This window comes from Narcine bancroftii, chromosome 4 (assembly GCF_036971445.1).
Source record: "Narcine bancroftii isolate sNarBan1 chromosome 4, sNarBan1.hap1, whole genome shotgun sequence".
Taxonomy (NCBI): domain Eukaryota; kingdom Metazoa; phylum Chordata; class Chondrichthyes; order Torpediniformes; family Narcinidae; genus Narcine; species Narcine bancroftii.
The window spans coordinates 189,803,615-189,820,430 of NC_091472.1; the positions used below are offsets into that span (position 1 = coordinate 189,803,615).

Sequence of the window (16,816 nt, forward strand, 5' to 3'; positions counted from 1 at the left end):
ATTAATCTCTGTTGGATTATATGTACTTTGTTTGTCCTTTTTCCTTGATGCCAGTATCGTTCTTTTAGCTTGTTCTGTTTTAAGTTGCCAGGCTAATATTGTATGTGTTTTTTCTCCCAATTCATAACACTTTTGCTTTGTTTTCATCATGTTCTTCTCCACCTTACGTTTACATTATATTTGTAATGTTTCATATTTCATTTTTTTGTCCGCTAATTTTCTCCTTTTCGTTATATCATCCTTTTTTATTAATACCTTTTCTGTACTTACTATCTCCCTTTCCAACTGCTCTATTTCCCAATTGTAATCCTTTTACATCTTAGTTACATAACTTATTATCTGCCCTCTAATGAAGGCTTTCATTGAGTCCCATAATGTAAATTTGTCTTTCACTGATCCTGTGTTTATTTCAAAATATCTTTTAATTTGGCGTTCAATAAACTCCCTACATTCCTGTCTTTTAAGTTGCAAGGAGTTTAACCTCCATCTATATGTTCTTGGTGGGATGTCCTCCAGTTCTATTGCTAATAATAGGGGTGAATGATCTGATAGTAGTCTAGCTTTATACTCAGTTTTCCTAACTCTCCCTTGAATATGGGCTGACAACAAAAACATATCAATCCTTGAGTAAGTTTTGTGCCTATTTGAATAAAATGAAAATTCCTTCTCTCTTGGGGGTTGCCTTCTCTATATATCCATAAGTTTCATTTCCTGCATTGATTTAACCATAAATTTGGCTACTTTATTCTTTTTACTTGTCTTTTGTCCAGTTTTATCCAACATTGGATCCAAATTAAGGTTAAAATCCCCTATCAATATATTTCCTTGTATATCAAAAAAATATCCTGCATAAACTTTTGATTCTCCTCGTTAGGCACATATATATTGAGCAAATTCCCAAATTCTGAGTATATCTGACACTTTATCATTGCATGCCTCCCTGCCGGATATATTATTTCCTCCTCTATTTTGATTGGTACATTTTTGTTAACTAGTATGGCTACACCTCTAGCTTTTGAATTATAGGATGTTGCTGTTACGTATCCTAACCAGTCTCTCTTTAGTTTGTTATGTTCCGCTTTAGTTAGATGCGTTTCCTGCACAAATGCTATATCTATTTTTTTCTTCAATAAATTTAGTAGCCTCTTTCTTTTAATTTGGTTATGTATTCCATTAATGTTTATAGTCATATAGTTCAACATGGCCATCTTATTATCTTGCATATCCCTCTTTTCCACCTCCATCCCCCTTTTCATCTTATTCTCTTATTACACTTAATGCACGACAACACATTTAAGACATGAAGTACCCCCGCTGTTCCCACATCCACTAATACCTTAACCCCAAAAGATCCCCCCTCTCTGAGTTGCCCCATATCCCTTGCCGGGCAACCACAACTGCCCTTTTCACTTGGATTGCGATCTTGTTTACAGCGTCAACTGATTTTGCATCCACCATTACACAGACATCACATAGGCTGCCAGCCTCTCTCTGGTTTCAGTGTCCCAATGTTTCAACATAAAAGCCCCCGGGCACACTTCTAGTGGTTTCAAAATAAAAGACCTGCTAATAGCAGCATTAAACATTATAGATAGCATTGGAATTGTGCCTGGCCACACAGTCCTGGGTGTATAATGAGTAGAGCAGTGGGCTAAGCATGCATCTTTGGGGTGTGCCTGTGTTGATAATCAGTGAGGAGGAGATGTTGTTTCTAATTCATACTGACTGTGGTCTTCTGATGAGAAAGTAAAGGATCCAGTTGCTGAGGGGGGGGGGGGGGTACAGAGGCCCAGTGTTTGTAGCTTCTTGGCCAGCACTGAGAGAATAATGGTGTTGAAGTCTGAACTGTAGTTGATGAAGAGCAGCCGTATGTATGAATTGCTGTTTTCAGGGTGATCCAGAGCTGAGTGGAGAGCCAGTGATATTGCATCTGCTATGGAGCCATTGTGATGACGGACAAATTGCAGTGGGTCCAGACCTTTACTTAGGAACGTGTTAATTCTGGCCATGACCAGCCTCTCAAAGTATTTAATCACAGTAGAAGTGTGATAGTACAGACCTATCACCAATGTATATAGTTACAGTATCTAGAGTGTAATGACTGTGCTTACAGTGATTGGCTGAGAGCTTAGCCACGCCTACTGTCTGGGCCTTAAAGGGTTGTGCCCCTAGCCAGGTCGGATTATTCCGGACTGGTCAGCCACCTGTGAAGAGCTCCTGTCTTTTGCTAATAAAAGCCTTGGTTTGGACCAACAAGTCTTTGGTTCTTTCGACGAGCTCTACAATTTTATTAGCAAAAAGAATTTTTTTTAAAAAGGGATGGAGAGTCTGACTCACCCAGAAAAACTTGACATCGACCCACAGTCAGCTACAGCCTTCAAAACCTTTAAGTTCTGGCTGATGAACTTTGAAAACTTCCTAAGGCTCATTGAGGTGGAGGACGATAACCAGCGTCTATCAGCATTGCTGTCTATGGTGTCCTTGAGAGTCTACGAGAACATCCAGGATAAGACCACTTACACCACAGCCATAAAGGTACTGAAAGAACTGTACAATCAACCAAAGAACAGAGTTCATGCCCGGCTCGTGCTTGCGTCGAGGAAGCAACAGCCCGGCGAGTCCAGCAGGGCATATTTACAAGTAGTAAAGGCGTTGGGCAAGGACTGTAACTGTGTGGACAAAACTGCTGCCGAGATCACAAACGATCTCATCCGGGATGCCTATGTGGCTGGGCACCAATCGAACGAAGTGAGGCTGCGCTTGCTCGAACAAGGGGTAGAAAAACTAGAGGACATGGCTCGGATTGCAATCACAATGGAGGATGTAGCCTTAAAGTCAAACGAGCTCTCTAGGGACTGGACCCCACGTTCTGATGTGAGTAGAGTGCTCTTCAGCCCTTCCACCCCAGGGTCAGTTCTCCAAGAAGGGGTGAATGTGATAGTACAGACCTATCACCAATGTATATAGTTACAGTATCTAGAATGTAATGACTATGCTTACAGCGATTGGCTGAGAGCTTAGCCACGCCTACTGTCTGGGCCTTAAAGGGTTGTGTCCCCAGCCAGGTCAGATCATTCCGGACTGGTCGGCCACCTGTGAAGAGCTCCTGTCTTTTGCTAATAAAAGCCTTGGTTTGGATCAACAAGTCTTTGGTTCTTTTGACGAGCTCTACAAGAAGTTAGTGCTACTGGGCGTCAGTTGTTGAGTCACACTATTCTTCTTGATTGATGCCCTTTTGAAGCAGATGGGAACTTCTGTCTGCACTAATGAGAGGTTGAAAATGTCCATGAACATCTGGTTGGCGTAGATTTGCAGTACCCTGCCAGATATGCCTAATGCCTTGCAAGGGTTCACCCTCTTTTTTGTAATTTTTTTTGTTTATTGCACCATGAACCATATCAATAACAATATATACATGTATTCATTATTAAAATATACACTGTGACATTTCCTTTTTTCTCCCCCTTCATCCCTCCCACCCTCCCCACCCCTTAATTTAAAATAAGAATCAAAAGCAAAAACAAACAAATAATAAAAACAACAAATAAAAGATAAAGGAAAAAGAAAAAGTCATATCATCCATATTTAAGCCTTATTGTACTTGTATCATATCACTTCAAGAGATGGAGGTCCGAAATCAGCGGTTTCTAACATATTCTATCTATGGTTCCCAAATTTTTTCAAATAGAGTATATTTGTTTTAGATTGTAAGCAATTTTTTTTAATGTTCATTTCTATATGCCATTGTTGTATTTTTAAACTTGCTTCCATTTTCCAAGTTGTCATTATACATTTTTTTGCTGCAAGTATATCATAATAAATCTTTTTTGGGCTCTGTCTAATTTTAAGCCTAGTTTTTTTGTCTTTTATGTTATTTAACAGAAGGATTTCTGGATCTTTTGGCATGTTATATTTTTGTAATTCTGTTTCATATTAAGTTTAAATCCCCCCCAGAAAGTTTTCACTTTTGTACATGTCCAAATTGCGTGTAATGTTGTTCCAGTCTCTTGTTTAAAGGTTTCACCCTCTTGAATGATGTTCTAACATCGTTCTCAGAAACAGACATCACAGGGTCCTCAGCCTTTGCAGGGATTGTAGTAGGCACTGTTTATTGTTTCTTCTCAAAGCGGGCATAGGAGTTCAGCTCATCAGGTAATGAAGCATCACAGCCCTCGCTTTGTAGGCTGGCATATATCTGCCTCTGTCTCTAGCTTCGTCTGGAATTGCCACCTTGCTTTAGAGATGGCCTTCCACAGGTCGTACCTGGTCTTCTTGTAAACATTCTTGTTCTTGCACTCAGCAGATTGCAAATCTTCTGATTCATCCAGGGCTTCTGGTTGGAGAACACCCGGCATCTGCTCATGGGCACACATTTGTCCACGCAAGTCTTGATGAAGTCCTTGATTGATTCCTTGAATGGTGGTTCTGTTATAAGGGAGAGATTAGCAGATTCAGTCTATGGCCTCCTGTCTTTAGAAGAATGAATGATGCGATCTTGAAAAATACAATATTCTTTTTACGAGAAGCTATATCACATTCTAATTATATCCTCTCACTGGTGTTTAATTAAATCTCTATTGAATAGAGCTTCAGCTCTACTTTCCTGTCTTTTCCCCAAACCTTTCATTTCCCAATATACTAAAAAATGACTCTTTCAACCTCAATTATACCATTTCCATAGTTCTCTGGGCAGAGAATTCACAACCCGTTGGGAGAAAAAATTCCTCCACATTTTTGTTTTAAAAGGATGACCCACTATTCTGAAACAGTGTTTTTCAATACTCCATAAGGGGAGACATCCTCTCAGCTCCTTAAATAACATTACTTTTCATGGTTCTAAATGGCAAGAGTATAGTCCAATTTGCTCAAGCTTTCCTCTTTGACACAGTAAACCTTAACCTTCTTTGAATAATTTACAAGGTAAAAAATTGGGACAAAAACTGTATGCAGTGGCCCATACCCCATATGGATATAACATGGTTTCCATACTTACATACCATTCCTTTGCAATAAAAACAATTCATTATTACTTACTGTGCCTATATGGTAAATGTACACATTTCATTTACAAAAGCACCCAAATCCCTTATACACATAGAGTAATTGTAGTCTTTCTCCATTTAAACTATATTCTAGATTTCTATTCTTCCACCAAAGTGCATAACCTCCCATTTCCTATTATATTTCATCCACCTAATATTAAACTACTTATTCTATAAATGCCTTGAACCCTCTTCACAACTTGTTTCGACATCTGTCTTTATGTGATGGCAGGTTTTGGTATAATACATGCAGTCCTTGTGTGATGTAGATTATAAAATATTTGAAGCTCAAGCACTAATCATGTGGCACTCCAATAGTTATTGTTTTCCAACTAGAAAATTGTTTATTTATTCTTTTTCTTATATATTCATGCCAATATATTATTCCCATTACCATTGATTTGACATCTCATTAAAGTCCCTCTAAAAATCAAAATTTGTTCCATCTATTTGTTCCCTCTTATTCACCCTACTCATTATATCCTGAAAGAGCTCTAATAAATTTATAAAATGTAATTTCCTGTTCATGAAAAATGTCAACTTTCCTGATTGTTTCTGGATGTTCTGCTCTCTGGTGTCAGTGCTGCACAATTGCTCAGCAAAAGAAGGTGGAAGGTGCTCCTTCTACCCAGTAGCCTTCAGGTCACCCTTGGGCAAAGTGTACCTGTTTAGCCTCCCATTCAGGGTCATGTGAAGCCATGGATTGCAGATGGTGGATAATTTTTACAAGCAGATTCTAAATATTGTCATTTATGATTGTAAAACTAAAATCGCTGGGCAGATGAATCTGCTGATCAATGACCAGGGTTACCTGTCCAGTATGGACACTGCAATTGAAGAAGGCAACAGGAAACCACTTCAGTATTTTTCCCTTGTATAGTCATAAACTCTCCAGCGCATGACGTCCTGTTTTGCGGAAACTGCCAAAATGTTTGGCCTGGAAATCAGCCTGAAGAAAACTGAGGTCCTCCATCAGCCAGCTCCTCACCATGACTACCAGCCCCCCCACATCTCCATCGAGCACACAGAACTCAAAACGGTTAACCAGTTTACCTACCTCAGCTGCACCATTTCATCTGATGCAAGGATCGACAAAGAGATAGACAACAGACTGGCCAAGGCAAATAGCGCCTTTGGAAGACTACACAAAAGAGTCTGGAAAAACAACCACCTGAAGAAACACACAAAGATCAGTGTGTACAGAGGCGTTGTCATACCCACGCTCCTGTTCGGCTCCGGATCATGGGTCCTCTACCGACATCACCTGTGCTCCTAGAACGCTTCCATCAGCGCTGTCTCCGCTCCATCCTCAACATTCATTGGAATGACTTCATCACCAACATCGAAGTACTCGAGTTGGCAGAGTCCGCAAGCATCGAATCCATGCTGCTGAAGACCCAACTGCTCTGGGTGGATCACATCTCCAGAATGGAGGACCATCGCCTTCCCAAGTGAGCTCTCCACTGGCCACCGAGACAGAGGTGCACCAAAGAAGAGGTACAAGGTCTGCTTAAAGAAATCTCTTGGTGCCTGCCACATTGACCACTGCCAGTGGACTGATCTCGCCTCCAACCGTGCATCTTGGCGCCTCACAGTTCGGCGGGCAGCAACCTCCTTTGAAGAAGACCGCAGAGCCCACCTCACTGACAAAAGACAAAGGAGGAAAAACCCAACACCCAACCCCAACCAACCAATTTCCCCTTGCAACCGCTGCAACCGTGCCTGCCTGTCCCGCATCGGACTTGTCAGTCACCAACGAGCCTGCAGCAGACGTGGACATACCCCTCCATAAATCTTCGTCCGCGAAGCCAAGCCAAAGAATCATAAACTCAACATCGACTACGATTTCAACTCAAAGATGGAGACTTCACCGAATGAAAACAGGGGAAGCAAAAACTACAATTCAGAGGGTCAGAGATCATGAGGTCTGGAGAGACATGATTGTCAGAAATAAAACTTCTCACACATGAGTCTCCTTAAAACTGATGACACGACAAGCTTTATTTACAAGTCTGCAGAGTTGGACTCAACTGGCTTCTCACCAGTTAAGCCCCGATACATACAGTGCATTGATTTTTATACCCTTATTGTTTGCCCTTCCCCTTCTTATTAATACTGTTTTAATTGGTTAGTATTACAAAAGCATTCTAAGTATAACTGCATTTTTAATTATCACGTTCGTTACGTACGCTGCGAACTCTACATACACTAAATTCTGTTTCTCACCCTTCTTATCAATCTTTTGTCTCCTGCATGTCTCTCACTATGACCATGAAAAGATAGGTTTAAAAAAACATATTCAGCTGAACCTTTTGTCCTTGGCTGCTAGTAAGCTCCCTGTCCGTTCTGGCTTCCCTTTTTATGATTAATCATCACATTTTAACTTAAGTCATTTTAACCTAAATTCTCTATATAACAATCCACCCCTTTCTCTCTTTAAAATGTGTGTAATATATATAGATATGAATGGGGATTTTAACCTGGGGAAGAGAAACGTTTCATGATACATTAATCTCGTGCTGAAGTAAAATTCTAACAGGGTCTCCGAGTCCCCCTGGTTGCATAGCCTGTTGGACCATGGAAATCACCAGGCTGCGTAGACAGGGAATAATACAGGGCAAAATAAGTAGGATGAATAAAATACCTCCGATGACCCACAAGAAGGTACGCCACCAGGTTCCCCCAAACCATTTGTCCATCCAATTTAATTGTGCAAAAGGATGCCAGGTTTGAACCGGTACATGGGACAAAGTACGAATATTATCAGCGATTTTTCGAATGGCTTGGCCCAAATTAAGCTTTCCACATACACCTCCTTCCGTGGCTAGGAGATAGTCTAGGGCCAGACGGTTCTGATATATAGCAGAGCGCATTTGACCTTGCTAGGATGCAAGTAATTGCAGGGCTAGAGCTGTTTGATTTGTAACAATTTCAAGGACTGCTTGTAAGCGAATAATGCGATTTAACATATAAATAGGAGTACGATAACCCCAGGATCCATCCTGAGCCCATGTAGCGGGACCATAATATTGAATTATGCGTTCTGGAGGCCAATCATCTCCCCATTGTCCCAAATGTACCGTGCTAGAGCGGGGCTGACGGTGTAATGTATCAAAAATCTTCACTCCTAATTTATGACCGTGATCGTGGGGTAGGAGGAAAAATTCTGGGCGGATTATTCCTAGGAAACAAGTTCCACTCCACTGTAAGGGGAGACGAGTATAAGCTTTATTACCACATATCCAGAATAATCCATTTGGGGATACTCCATATCCCCGTTCCCAAACTCTTTTAAGAGTGGGGTTTGATTGGTATGGTCCTGTGATGGTGGAACTGGTACAATTCCAAAGCTGAATACTGCTATTAGACAGGGGTAGGCAATTAGTTTTAAAAACAGTGGATAAGAACCAAGTCAGGGGTTTAGGAAACCAAATGAAATTACTAGGCGAAATGCGAATCCACACAGCCTTGCAGGGACTTTTTCCTACTGGGTATTTGCCGATCCGTGAGAGACAATAAAAACCAGAGGGGACGTTAGAGAGAGACCAAGTTTCTCTTGATCTCGTTCGGTTAGTTGTCCAAATTCGGGAAATCATGGTCAATGAATTGAGGGGCTCTCCCCACCAAGGCCATTGCTCTGACATCCGTGGACCCCCGCAGACCCAACAATTGGTTACATTAAAAGTTCCTGCAATTTTAGTTGCAAGATCTACAAAAAGGTTATCTCCCCCAACTGCATTACCGAAACATTCATGGTTATTTGGATGGACTCGAACTAAGTCCGGCTGTCTTAAAGGGGCAGGCACTTTCGAGTGTGGAGTGGAACTTTTCATTGGAACATTACGCTGGTGTATGCAAAACCAGAGTCCATCAGGGCATGGTGGGCCTGAGTCACCCTTCCAACCGTTAAGAGGGAAAGGAGTGGTATTAGGAATCTGTATATAATGACCCATCTTATTTCCTTCTTTTTCCACACAAGGGGTATATGGATGTTGGGTGGTATTTTCTGCCCAGCATTTCTCAGGAACTGAGGTATGGGAAATAAAATTACCCTCCTTTCTTCCCCAAATGCGGTCCTGAAACAGGACCACTGTGTCTCTGCATTCTTACATTTCACACCTGATAAAGACATAGGCAAACTAAGAAAAATCAAAGAACATAACAATAACATTGTGAATCAAGTCTTTCTGCAAAATCGCAAGGTAAGAGGTTTTTCTCCAGGAACACAAGTCCAATCTGAGTTAGTATCAGGGTCCTGAGGCGCCTCTACAGATCCCTTAAATCTGGATGCGTGTGTCCACCCCTTCTCTCTTGTTCGTGCTGCAGCCTCTGTAGTTAAGAGAACTTGGTATGGACCTTCCCACTGGGGCTGGAGTTTTTCAGTTTTCCAGGTCTTGATGAGAATCCAGTCTCCTGGTTCCACTTTGTGTAAAGAAAAGTCTAAAGGCGGTGTTTGTGCCAATAGTCCTCTCTTTCGTAAATCTGCAAGAGAGCGTGACAGTGCCTGTAAATAGTTCCTAACAAATATATCCCCTTCCCCCAAGGTGGGACACCCCTCAACTGTACTCCAGAAGGGAAGCCCAAACATCATTTCATAAGGGGACAACCCTACATCTTTTCGTGGGGCTGTACGAATTCTCAATAAAGCCAGGGGCAGACACTTTATCCAAGGCATTTTAGTTTCCACCATTAATTTTGTCAATTGCATTTTAGGGTTCCATTCATACGTTCAACCCTCCCTGAGCTTTGTGGATGCCAAGGGGTATGTAATTTCCAAGAAACCTGTAATGCATTACAAATCAATTGCTGGATTTTTGAAGAAAAATGTGGACCCCTGTCTGAGTCTATAGAATCCATTATACCATATCTGGGGATTATCTGCTCTAGGAGGAGGCGAGCTACTGTAGAGGCTGTAGTATTTACTATTGGGAAGGCTTCCACCCATCTGGTAAAGTGATCTATTATCACCAACAGATATTTCCATCTTTGGACTTGAGGTAACTCTGTGAAGTCGATCTGGATACGTTGAAAAGGGCGTATGGCTAATGGTTGACCTCCCATGGTCCCTGTCCTCATTACCTTCTTATTAATTTTTGTGCATAGGTGACAATTCTGCACCTCCTGTTGGGCCAAGGTGTAGATTCCCTTACACACATATTCTCGAAGCACTGTGTCACATAAGGCTTGGGTGCCCCAGTGGCTCTGATGATGCAGGTGTTTTAAAATATTGCGAGTTATTTCTTTATTTAGAACCATTCTTCCATCTGGTGTCTTCCATGCGCCCAGCTGAGCCATGTCCTTTTCTTCCTTAGCAGTGAAAATGGGAGCCTTCTTTATGCCTTGTCTTATTGGGATTAAGGTCAGCAAACGAACTTCTTGTTGCATGGCTGCCCTTTTGGCTTCTTCATCAGCCAGTCTGTTTCCAATTGCTGTCGGGGTATCTCCCCTCTGATGGCCTGGTATGTAGACCACTGCTATTTCCTGGGGTAATGTCAAGGCTTCTAAAGTCAGAGTAATCATCTGTTCGTGTGCCAATTCCTTTCCTCTTGATGTAATTAGACCACGCTCCTTCCAGATCTTACCAAAGGTATGCACTACCCCGTATGCGTATTTGGAATCAGTGTAAATCAGTGTAAATGGGAGGTGTACACAGTCATCTTTCCTCCAAAAGTAAGTTTACGTGCTTCCTCTACCAACAGAGCAGCAGCCGCTACTCCCTGGATACACGTCGGCCATCCGCGAGACACTGGGTCCATCATTTTGGAAAGGAAAGCCACTGGGTGTCGCTGACCGCCTTTTTCCTGTGTTAAAACTCCCACAGCTGTTCCTTGGTTATGAGTGACAAATAGCTGGAAGGGCTGTTTTAAAGAGGGCAGAGTGAGTACTGGGGCTCGTGTCAGGCGATGCTTCAAGTCCTCAAACCATCCCTCCTCCTCCTGGGTCCATTTCAATGGATATTCATTTTCATTTGTCAGCTTTTCATACATAAACTTCACCAAAGCTGAGTAGTCCTCTATCCATAACCTACAGTAACCTAAGAGTCCCAGGAATTGTCTTATTTCCTTCTTATTACAGGGTAACGGCATTCTAGTGATTCCCGCAATCCGTTCAGGGGTAATCCGTTTCTGTCCTTTACTTATCTGGTGTCCCAGATATACCACAGTTCTCTCAACAAACTGTAACTTGTTCCTGGACACCCGTAGACCCTTTTTCCCCAGATAATTCAAGAGTCTAATTGTATCTCCCCTCATTTCTTGTTCCTTGGGTCCTGATAATAGTAAATCGTCCACATACTGCATTAGTTGGGAATCATCAGATTGTGGATAGTCCACCAGGATTTGTTCTAGCATTTGTCCAAACAGGTTCGGAGATTCAGTGAACCCTTGGGGCAATACAGTCTACCGAAGCTGTCTCCGTCTACCTGTCCATGGATTTTCCCATTCAAACGCAAACATATCTCTACTTTCCTCTTCTAATGGACACGTCCAGAAGGCATCCTTCAAGTCGATAACACTAAACCACTCATGGTCTGGGGGAATCCGACTCATAATAGTATAGGGATTAGGCACCACTGGGTGGCGGGTCTGAACAATAGCATTCAAACTTCTTAGATCCTGAACTAGGCGATAGGATCCATCTGACTTTTTCACTGGGAGTATAGGGGTGTTATAAGGTGACATGCATTCTTCTAATAGTCCGTCTCGTATTAGAGTCTCAATTACCGGCTGTAGCCCTTTTCTCCCTTCCAAAGAAATAGGATACTGACGTTTCCTTACCGGCTGATGACCTGGTATTAATGTGACATGTAAAGGTGGGATGTCCGGACCTCCTCGATTTCCCTCCTTATACCAGACTCTCTCGTCAATCTGCCGTTCATCCTCTTCCTTTAAAGCGCAGAGGTGGACTCGCACTTCTCCGTCCACAGGGAGAGCACCCAAACCTAGGAGAGCCTGTAAGTCCCTTCCTAGGAGGTTAAATCCAGCCGACGGTAACAACAAGAGGTCTTGTACCCCTTCTCTTTCTTCCAGTTTCACTGTTACTTGGGGAATTATTGATACCATTCTGGGAGCCCCTTCTATCACAGAAATTTTCAAATTACTTTTTACAGGTTCAGTCCCGATTGGCACAGTTATTACACTACTTCGTTCCGCTCCTGTGTCCACCATAAACACCACCTCTTCTCCCTTGGGACCAATTTTTAGTTTTACCAGGGGTTCCCTCATACTTGGTCCCCAACATTTGGAACCCCTGACCCCCCTAATCTTCTTCCATAAGTTCGAGGGCACGCAATTCCCTCTTGTATCGGGGGCATTCCCTCTTAAAGTGTCCTTCCTCATTGCAGTAATAGCACTTAACGAACCTCCGGGGTCTTCCCTCTCTTGGATATCTTGGATTGTTTAGAAGAAGGTTTTGTTTTCTTTCCCCTCTGGATTCGGCATTCATCTGTCGGATAGTCTGTACCATAACCTTTGTCGCCCTCTTTTGATCTTCTTCTTCTCTCTGCACATATACTTTTTGCGCCTTTTTTAACAGGTCGCTTAGGGGTTTTTCGCTCCAGTCCTCCTCCTTTTCTAGTTTCTTTCTAATGTCCTGCCATGATTTGGAAACAAATTCAATTCGAATAAGCTGTTTACCCATTGGTGTACTAGGGTCCACGCCCGCATACTGTTGGACATTCTTTCTCACCCTCTCCAAGAAATCAGTAGGGGACTCGTCTTTCCCCTGGTGGTTCCCAAATGACTTGGTGAAATTGTGACCCTTTGGCACAGCCTCCCGTATCCCTTTAATTGTCCACTCTCTATATTGTCTCATACTTGCCAATCCCTCGGGTGTTCGTTTGTCCCACCTGGGTTCATTTAAGGGATATTTTTGTTCATGGGGTCTGGGGTCCCCAGGTTGTTCATATTCCCACATGAGGAGGGCAGCCCGTCGAATCATCTGCCTCTCCTGGGGTGAGAATAATGTTCCCATTATTGCCTGCATCTCTTCCCACGTATATGTGTTTGGTCCCAGGAATTGGTCAGGCTGTTCAGCCAGTCCTATAGGATCTTCTAATAACTTTTTCATTTCTTTCTTAAATCCCCGCACCTCTGTACTAGTTAGGGGAACATTCACATATCCCGTTCCCCCTCCCGGTCCTCCCATAGGAACTTCCCTCAGGGGATTTAGGCTTACTGAAAACTTTGATGGTCCTGGACCAGTCTGGGATCTTGTCCAGGGTCGGTTTACCAGTGGAAGTTTAGGGTCCGACTCCCTTAATTCATTCTTTTTTTCCCGGCCCCTTTCAGGGCAATCAGATTCATCACCTTTCCCCTCCGGTAATGAGCTTTCCTCGGGCGCAGTAGGCACCGGGGGAATATAAGGAGGGGGAAGGTTGTCCAGAGGTTCCCACTTCTTTTCTCCCGCTACCCTCAATTTAAAACATTTTGTTAAGGATCCTGGCCAGGGAACCCAACAAAATGCATATGCTGACTCTTCTTGATTCACCTTTGGTCTCGAATTTACATATATGTTAAATGCTTGTCTAACCCAATCCTCATCAGATCCAAATTTCGGCCACCAGACCGAGGAACCTTTAATAGGTTGTTTCGACCAAAGGAGACAATATTGAACCATCTTTTTCTTGTTTTTGTCTCGATATCTTTTACTATCCCAATTTTCAAACATTCTCCCCAAAGGGCTGTCAAGGGGAACTCCCAGGAATTGTCCTGAATTTTCAGACGAGCCCTTAGATTTTGATCCTCCCATTTTCCCACCTAGATCCGTTTATCGTTGCTGAGGACCCTCTCGTTCTGGACCCTACTCCCTTCTTCTCAGACGCCTCGTCGGAGGTACTGTCCCTCCTTCGGTTACCGCTGAGGTTTCCCTGGGGTCGACCCCTCTCTTCTCGGCACTTCGTCGGAGGTGCTGTCCCTCCTTCGGTTACCGCCGAGGTTTCCCTGGGGTCTATCCTAGAGTCCCACGACAGGGTCCTCACGCCACGACAAAAGGTCTATACCTGATCTATTACGTTAGGTTTTTTTTATCCAAACAGGTGTATCCCGTTACACCTGTTACCCAATCCCCATACCACAATCGTAAGTCATCACTTACCGGTGTCTTCTCGGGGATTGAACCGTCACCCTTCTCCTCTCCGTCTTGTCGTGTCACCTTGTCCGGATACCACTCGCTCAAGCCGCCCGAAGCGACGAGCAAGGGACTAGGAGCCGCTGAACTCAGCGGGGTGCACCGCCTCCGATGTCCCTCTTCTCGCCTCCCCTCACGGCCGGAGTGTAGATCCCGGACGAGCCCCCATTTGTCAGAAATAAAACTTCTCACACATGAGTCTCCTTAAAACTAATGACACGACAAGCTTTATTTACAAGTCTGCAGAGTTGGACTCAACTGGCTTCTCACCAGTTAAGCCCCGATACATACAGTGCATTAATTTTTATACCCTTATTGTTTGCCCTTCCCCTTCTTATTAATACTGTTTTAATTGGTTAGTATTACAAAAGCATTCTAAGTATAACTGCATTTTTAATTATCACATTCGTTACGTACGCTGCGAACTCTACATACACTAAATTCTGTTTCTCACCCTTCTTATCAATCTTTTGTCTCCTGCATGTCTCTCACTATGACCATGAAAAGATAGGTTTAAAAAAACATATTCAGCTGAACCTTTTGTCCTTGGCTGCTAGTAAGCTCCCTGTCCGTTCTGGCTTCCCTTTTTATGATTAATCATCACATTTTAACTTAAGTCATTTTAACCTAAATTCTCTATAATAACAATGATCACCCATGCTGGACGGCAAGGTACCAGAATGCTTCTCCTTCCTTGAGAATAGGTACCTGTACTAGCATTTTCCTAATGACAGACTTTTTGGCTAACTCGTCGAGATTTGAGTCACTTCTTTTTTGAATATTGATGTTACATTTGTAATTTTGAATCTCCTGAGAATTTTCCAGAATCTAGAGAGCAATGGAAGTGACAGTGTCTTGCAGTCACTTTTTAAAAAAAAAGATCTTTGGTTGCAGGCAAAAACTTGTATATTTCTTGCTCGCTGCCTCTGATAATCCATGTTCTCGCTCTATTATTTTTATTCCTCATCGTTCTCCAGATTCTAACAATGTCTCTTGGCTTCTGACTGAGTACTAACGTTGGCAGCGTTGTCTGGCCTCTCTTCAGGACAGATTCTTCATTTTATCTCTCAGCTGTTCTTTCTTTCTTTGGCTTGGCTTCGCGGACGAAGATTTATGGGGGGGGGGGGGGGGGGTAAATGTCCACGTCAGCTGCAGGCTCGTTGGTGGCTGACAAGTCCGATGCGGGACAGGCATACACGGTTGCAGCGGTTGCAGGGGAAAATTGGTTGGTTGGGGTTGGGTTTTTCCTCCTTTGCCTTTTTTCAGTGAGGTGGGCTCTGCGGTCTTCTTCAAAGGAGGTTGCTGCCCGCCGAACTGTGAGGCGCCAAGATGCACGGTTTGAGGCGATATCAGCCCACTGGCGGTGGTCAATGTGGCAGGCACCAAGAGATTTCTTTAGGCAAAGGAACAAGCGAATTTGTTCCTTACCCATTGTTTCAGCGATAAAAAAAACTACAGCGCAAAGACAAGCAAGATGGTTTAAACTGCGTTGGGTGAACTGCGTGGAGGGAGCATGAGGCAGGCCCGAGCTTCTTCCGTTGCTTAGTTACCGCCCACTTCCGCTCTTGCAGAGTTACTTCCGGTAACGACGTCTGGTTTCCAAGCAGCTTCGTTTCTCTTTTCCATTACAAATAATCGGTGTCAGCTGAATGTTATGTTCTTCAATTACGCTTCCAGCAGTGTTATGTTTTGAGCAGATTTAAATAAAAACGGGCGCTACTTCCCCGTAGATTCAGATGCGTTTCCAGTATCGGAGGCCTCATGTATTCAACGGTGTGGTTGAATCGAGGTCAAGGAGCGACATATTTGGTTGTCCTGCAAACAAAAAACCCGAAGAATTGAATAAGTATTCGAGGCTCTAAGTCAAAACCCGCTTGTTCATTCTTTTTAATTTTTAAAATTCAAATTGTTTTAGAAGAAAATCGAAGCGATTCCGGCCATTTCAACCCGTGCCTCCCAATTCCACCCGGACCTTTCGAAGTCTTCACGATTCTTATGATTCCAGGTATTAACCGAGGCCCTACATTTGATTCTAGCTTACGTTAAAAACTATTAAACGTTCTCGGTGAATAAACTGTATTCTGCAAACACGCGATTGGCAGCGGCCGTGGTCAAGTCTAAATAATTGGCGATATTAAAATATTTATTTATTCCCACACACGGATTTCCATTAGTTATTCATTCTAATATCCATACGAATATATTTCTTCCAGTGTCATTAACTCATTGTTCCAGTATCCCAGAATGTTAAGGTGGATTTAAATAGCGGATATTTACATCCTTAATGAGATGAATTGTTTACACTGAAAGTAAAGATCGTTTAAAAACAAACAGTTTAAAGAGGAAGGTTTTTAATACTGTAATGTGAACACGTAGTCCAAGTGTCAGAAGAAAATAGCATATAGGAGTCACTGGCCTGGTAGACCAAGTTTTGTGACAGGTTTGAGGGCTTTATTTTCAGGCACATTCCTTCTCAATGGCTGTGCTAGTGAACTGAAGGAGCTGGAGAATAATTTGCGTATAAAAGGCATATGAAGGATGAGGGCCAAATGACCTAGTTCTCTTTCTTGTTACTTCATGTGATGCATTTCATCCCCTGAATTATATGGTTAGGTAGGTAGGTTTTTAAGACTATCTGATAGTTTTGT

At 42.8% G+C, this 16,816-nt stretch overlaps 1 protein-coding gene and 1 long non-coding RNA gene across 4 annotated transcripts in view; one reads left to right on the top strand and one right to left on the bottom strand.

Moving 5' to 3' along the window:
• Positions 1–7,013: 7,013 nt before the first annotated feature.
• LOC138761355 (uncharacterized) lies at positions 7,014–15,916 on the bottom strand. The gene is made up of 2 exons (XR_011356272.1): positions 14,136–15,916; positions 7,014–9,524 (listed from the first exon to the last, which is right to left on the bottom strand). It is a non-coding gene; the product is annotated as an uncharacterized lncRNA (long non-coding RNA).
• The window catches only part of ift81 (intraflagellar transport 81 homolog), a 93,691-nt gene continuing 92,610 nt past the window's right edge, over positions 15,736–16,816 (top strand). For all 3 annotated transcript variants that reach the window (XM_069933318.1, XM_069933317.1, XM_069933319.1), the window contains exon 1: positions 15,736–16,173. In XM_069933318.1, coding sequence (XP_069789419.1) covers positions 16,164–16,173 — 10 coding nt within the window. In that variant the 5' untranslated portion in view covers positions 15,736–16,163. The remainder of the gene's footprint in view (positions 16,174–16,816) is intronic.